The 6,151-nt window shown below is 38.9% G+C and overlaps 1 protein-coding gene across 1 annotated transcript; it reads left to right on the plus strand.

The window, feature by feature from the left end:
* The first annotated feature begins 1,658 nt into the window (after window positions 1-1,658).
* On the plus strand, window positions 1,659-3,215 carry LOC125370268. Its single transcript, XM_048375267.1, has one exon. The coding sequence runs from the start codon at window positions 1,659-1,661 to the stop codon at window positions 3,213-3,215; it is 1,557 nt and encodes a 518-aa protein (XP_048231224.1).
* Window positions 3,216-6,151: the final 2,936 nt, after the last annotated feature.

Below are 6,151 nucleotides of genomic sequence, written 5' to 3' on the forward strand. Positions count from 1 at the left end.
TCAGTCCAACAAGAGGTCCATCACACAGCTCAAGTGCAAGATAATGATGCTACGGTCCATGCCTTGCTAGTGCATGAAAATGCTAAGCAAAGATCAGAACATTTCATGGGATTCTCATCAAAACAAACCTTTATCACTTGCCTTAATTGGATGGTTGAATAAAAGCTTGAGAAGGGGAATATTTGCTGCTCATTATGTTCAGTTTTTGTTGTTCATAAAGGTGGACGTTTTTGGAGTTATTCCTTACTCTATTTGCTGCTCATTATGTTCAGTTTTTGCTGTTCATAAAGGTGGACGTTTTTGGAGTTATTCTTTGTTTAATTTGCTGTTAGAATTTCAGTTTTAAGTGTGTAATAAAACCTTTGTAATCAGCCTTTAATAGCTGTTACAAAGATTTTCTTTATTTAGCACTTTTATTTGCTGTTTAATTAGGGATGTTACAAGGGAATGTGAATCCTTGTAGCTGGTCAGTTTTTAGGAGGAAGTTGAAGAGTTTATCTATGTCATGTAACTCTTCTAGTGGTTGAGTATAAATAGAACTCATGGCCAAGTGTTATAGGCATTGAGAGTTGAAAACAAATCTGATTTCTTTGTGAAATTATTCTAAGTGTTTTACTTTGTGTTTACACGCCCTTTGCTCTTACTACTTAGTGTTTGAGAGTAGAAGTTTGAGAGTGCTTTACTTAGTGTCGTGTTCTTTTATTTGCTCCCTACCATTCAAAGTACTCAAACTCATTCCAAAAACGATCCTATTCCTTTCCACATCAATTGGTATCAGAGCTTAGGCTTTGGAGAGTGTGAGTTTCGTACAAAAAAAAAAACAGATTACGTTGCTGAAAACAGGTCTGAAGGTTTTGATTCGTATCTCCCTTGTTCCTGAAGATTTTTGAGTGTTTCTTGAGTTTAAATTGTTTTTCTCTTTGAGAGTTTTGTGATTGTAAAGTTACAAAATTTTTGAAGTCCGTTTGATATTTTTTTTTGGTTGATTAAAATTGCACGCTATTGTAATGGAAACAAATCAGTCTAATTCTGAAATGTTGGCTGCTATCATGAAGCAACTTCGTGAGCTACAAGGAGACTTGAGGAAACATGAAGCTAGGATGGATGCCATTCGCGGAACTATCCTTAAAGATGGGAGAACGTGTTGGAGACTTGGAGAACACAGCAAGCTCCGGTGGGAATCCTACCTATCAAAATTTTCAAGAAGAAGATAGGAGTTTCAAATTGGAACTTCCTGAATTTGATGGCTCAAGTGATCCGGAAAACTTCTTAGATTGGGTTCGAAGAATGGAAAGTGTCTTTGATTATAAAGACTTTGATGATAGGAGGAGGTGTAAGATGGCTGTCCTTAGATTAACAAAGCTTGCTGGGCTTTGGTATGACAATCTAAAAGCCAAGAGACGAAGAGAAGAGAAAGAAAAGATCGAGTCATGGGAGAAACTCAAGAAGAAAATGGAGAGGCGTTGGGTACCACGTGAGTATGAGCAAGATCAATATGTCAAGCTAACTCGACTAACTCAAGGCGATCTCAGTGTTGATGAGTATGTTCGTGAATTTGAGAGGCTAGGCTTGATGTGTGACTTGCAAGAGAAGGAGCCCTCAAGATTGCTCGTTTCACTAAAGGGCTGTCCAAACCCATCTCTCACAAGGTAGATCTTATGAGCTTTTCTACTTTTGATGAAGTTGTGACAGTAGCTAGGAAGGTGGAAGCACAAGTGAAACAGGAGAAGCCTAAGGCGAACACAAGTGGCGTCAAGACTCCATATAAACCATACATACCTTTTAGGAAGAGTGAGTCTTCTTCTAGCTCTTCTAAACAACTTTCTTCTACTAATCCTTCAAAGTTTCAAAGTGGAAAATCTAGTTTTAAGCAAGAAGGATTCAAAAGGACTTGTTACAAGTGCCAAGAACGTGGGCATATTGCTAGTGAATGCCCAAAAAGGAATATTCTCACAATTCACCCGAGTGAGGAGGATTCTTACAGCTATGAATCTGAAAGTAACAATGAAGATGTTGAGGAGTATGATGCGGAGGAGAATGACAACCCTCTTTGTGGAGTTGTTAGGAGAGTCTTACATTCCGAACCTCTCAAAGACATGCAGCAACGAGAGAACCTTTTCCATACAAGGTGCAAGGTTCTTGATAAGACATGTGATGTGATTGTTGATGGAGGATCATGCACGGATGTGGCATCCACAGAACTTGTCAGTAAGCTTAAGCTTCCTCTTCGAAATCATGCTAAGCCTTACAAATTGAATTGGTTGAATAATGAAACTGGTTTGAAGGTCAAGAAACAAGCTTTAGTTTCATTTACAATTGGCAATTATCATGATGAACGTTGGTGTGATGTATTGCCTATGAGTGCATGTCATATTTTGCTTGGTAGACCATGGCAATTTGATAGAAATGCTATACATGATGGTGTTTCTAATATATATACGGTTACTACCACGGGTGGAAAAAAGATTAGATTGTTGCCTTTGCCTCCTAAGGTTGAACCTATGGTGGAAAGGAGACCTAATTTTCTGATTTCGAGGAAAGAGTTCGAAAAAGAGTGTGCAATGGAGGGAGGAGGGTTTGTACTTCTTGTTAAACCCATTTCTAATGTTATTTCCTATGCCACTAACTCTTTGTTTTTGAGTCATTTGCTTGAAGAATTTTCTGATGTATTTCCTAGTGATTTCACCGAAAGGACTGCCACCTTTCGTGGGATTGAGCATGCAATTGACTTAATCCCGGGAGCCCCATTGCCTAACAAAGCAGCCTATCGGTGCAATCCCGAGCAAGCTAAAGAGTTGCAAAGGCAAGTGGAAGAACTAATGGAGAAAGGTTATGTGCGTGAGAGCCTTAGTCCATGTGCTGTTCCGGCTCTTTTAGTGCCTAAGAAAGAAGGAACATGGAGAATGTGTATTGATAGTCGTGCAATCAATAACATAACTATCAAATATAGATTTCCTATGCCTAGGCTCCAAGATATGTTTGATGAATTGAGTGGTGCCAGAATTTTCAGCAAGATTGATTTGAGGAGTGGCTACCATCAAATGAGAATTCGAGAAGGTGATGAATGGAAGACAGCTTTCAAAACGAAACAAGGATTGTATGAGTGGCTTGTCATGCCATTTGGACTTTGCAATGCCCCTAGTTCGTTCATGAGACTTATGAATGAGGATACATTGTTTCTAGTGAAGGGATACAGGTTGATCCAGAGAAAGTGAAGGCCATTTCCAAGGCTATTAGTTCTCAAGGATGTTCATGAAGTTAGGAGCTTTCTATGGCCTGTTTTCTAGAATCTTCATCAAGAACTTCTCAACAACTACAGCCCCGGCGATGACGGAGTTAATGAAGAAAGGAGAATTCAAATGGAGTGAAGCGTACCAAAAATCCTTTGAAGAAGTCAAAACAAAATTATGCAATGCACCCATCCTGCTCTTCCAAGATTTTGACAAGCTTTGAAGTGGAATGATGCAAGCGGGGTATTGAGCTGTCCTTATTCAAGAGAAGCGTCCAGTTTGCTACTTTAGTGAGAAACTAAGTGGAGCCAAGCTGAATTATTCCAACTATGATCGTGAGTTCTATGCGATTGTTAGAGCTTTAGAACATTGGTCTCACTATCTAAGGCCAAAACCTTTTGTTCTTCATTCGGATCATGAGGCCTTGAAGTACATACATGGCCAACAAAAGCTGAATCATCGACATGCCAAGTGGGTAGAGTTCCTGCAATCTTTCACTTTCCATTCAAGTATAAGGAGGGAAGGAACAATGTTGTTATGATGCTCTCTCAAGGAGACGTTACTCTACTTGCTACCGTCCATACTCAAGTTCTAGGCTTTGAACATTTAAAAGGTTTATATGAGAATGATGAACACTTTGCTACTATATTTCAAAAGCCTACTCAGGAGTTCATAGTTCAAGATGGTTTCTTATTTAAAGGGAACAAACTTTGTATCCCTAAGTGTGGTGTTCGTGAGCTTTTGATTAGGGAAGTCCATGGAGGTGGAATTGCTGGTCACTTTGGTGTTCATAAGACCATGGACATACTCAATGAACACTTTTATTGGCCACACATGATAAAAGACGTGACTCATGTGGTGGAGAGATGTTCTACTTGTCAAAAGTCTAAGAGTACCTTCCATAAAGGTCTCTACCATCCCTTACCCGTCCCTGATGCCCCTTGGGAAAGTGTAAGTATGGACTTTATTGTGGGGCTTCCAAAGACTCAAAGGGAAAGGATAGCATCATGGTGGTGGTTGATCGATTTTCAAAGATGGCTCACTTTATTGCGTACATAAGACGGATGATGCATCCAAAATTGCTGACTTGTATTTTCGTGAGATCATTCGTTTGCATGGTGTTCCAAGATCAATTGTTTCAGATAGGGATTCTAAATTCCTAAGTCACTTTTGGAGAATTTTATGGAAGTTGGTAGGTACTAAGCTTCTTTTTAGTACTTCTCATCATCCTCAAACTGATGGCCAAACGGAAGTGACTAATAGAACACTTGGATCTTTGTTGCGTGGACTTGTGAGTAAAACGCAGAAAGATTGGGATATCAAGTTGGCACATGCTGAATTTGCCTATAATAGATCACCTTCTTCAACTACAAGTCGTGCTCCTTTTGAGGTGGTCTATGGGGTAAATCCTCTTCTTCCTGTTGAACTTGTTCCATTGCCAAGAAAGGACTTAGTCCATGTTGATTCAAAGAAAAGATGGGAAGCATTTCAGAAAACATGTACTCAAGTTAAGGAGAAAATTGAAGCAATGAATGCAGTTTACAAGGCAAGAGCTAACAAGAGAAGAAAACAGCCTACCTTTGCTAAGGGTGATCTAGTGTGGTTACATTTGAGGAAGGAACGTTTTCCTAATCTTAGGAAAAACAAACTCATGCCTAGGTCAGATGGTCCATTTCGTGTGTTAGAAAAGATTGGAGAAAGTGCTTACAAACTTGAACTTCCAAGTGAGTATGGTGGTGTAAGTGCAACTTTCAATGTGGGGGATTTAACTCCATACCTTAATAATGAAAGTTTGAGGACAAACTTTTTCGAAGAGGGGGAGAATGATATGGAATCAGTCCAACAAGAGGTCCATCACACAGCTCAAGTGCAAGATAATGATGCTACGGTCCATGCCTTGCTAGTGCATGAAAATGCTAAGCAAAGATCAGAACATTTCATGGGATTCTCATCAAAACAAACCTTTATCACTTGCCTTAATTGGATGGTTGAATAAAAGCTTGAGAAGGGGAATATTTGCTGCTCATTATGTTCAGTTTTTGTTGTTCATAAAGGTGGACGTTTTTGGAGTTATTCCTTACTCTATTTGCTGCTCATTATGTTCAGCTTTTGCTGTTCATAAAGGTGGACGTTTTGGAGTTATTCTTTGTTTAATTTGCTGTTAGAATTTCAGTTTTAAGTGTGTAATAAAACCTTTGTAATCAGCCTTTAATAGTCATACAAAGATTTTCTTTATTTAGCACTTTTATTTGCTGTTTAATTAGGGATGTTACAAGGGAATGTGAATCCTTGTAGCTGGTCAGTTTTTAGGAGGAAGTTGAAGAGTTTATCTATGTCATGTAACTCTTCTAGTGGTTGAGTATAAATAGAACTCATGGCCAAGTGTTATAGGCATTGAGAGTTGAAAACAAATCTGATTTCTTTGTGAAATTATTCTAAGTGTTTTACTTTGTGTTTACACGCCCTTTTGCTCTTACTACTTAGTGTTTGAGAGTAGAAGTTTGAGAGTGCTTTACTTAGTGTCGTGTTCTTTTATTTGCTCCCTACCATTCAAAGTACTCAAACTCATTCCAAAAACGATCCTATTCCTTTTCCACATCAATTACAACAAAAACTGAACGTAATGAGCAGCAAATATTCCCCTTCTCAAGCTTTTATTCAACCATCCAATTAAGGCAAGTGATAAAGGTTTGTTTTGATGAGAATCCCATGAAATGTTCTGATCTTTGCTTAGCATTTTCATGCACTAGCAAGGCATGGACCGTAGCATCATTATCTTGCACTTGAGCTGTGTGATGGACCTCTTGTTGGACTGATTCCATATCAAAGTGGCTCGGTAACTCCTTCAGTTCTAAGACTAGTGGGTCCTCGAATGAAGTCTTTACTTTCTGCACCCCAGACCTGTCAAGAAAAAGATAGGG

The sequence above is a fragment of the Ricinus communis genome, chromosome 6 (assembly GCF_019578655.1).
Source record: "Ricinus communis isolate WT05 ecotype wild-type chromosome 6, ASM1957865v1, whole genome shotgun sequence".
NCBI lineage: Eukaryota > Viridiplantae > Streptophyta > Magnoliopsida > Malpighiales > Euphorbiaceae > Ricinus > Ricinus communis.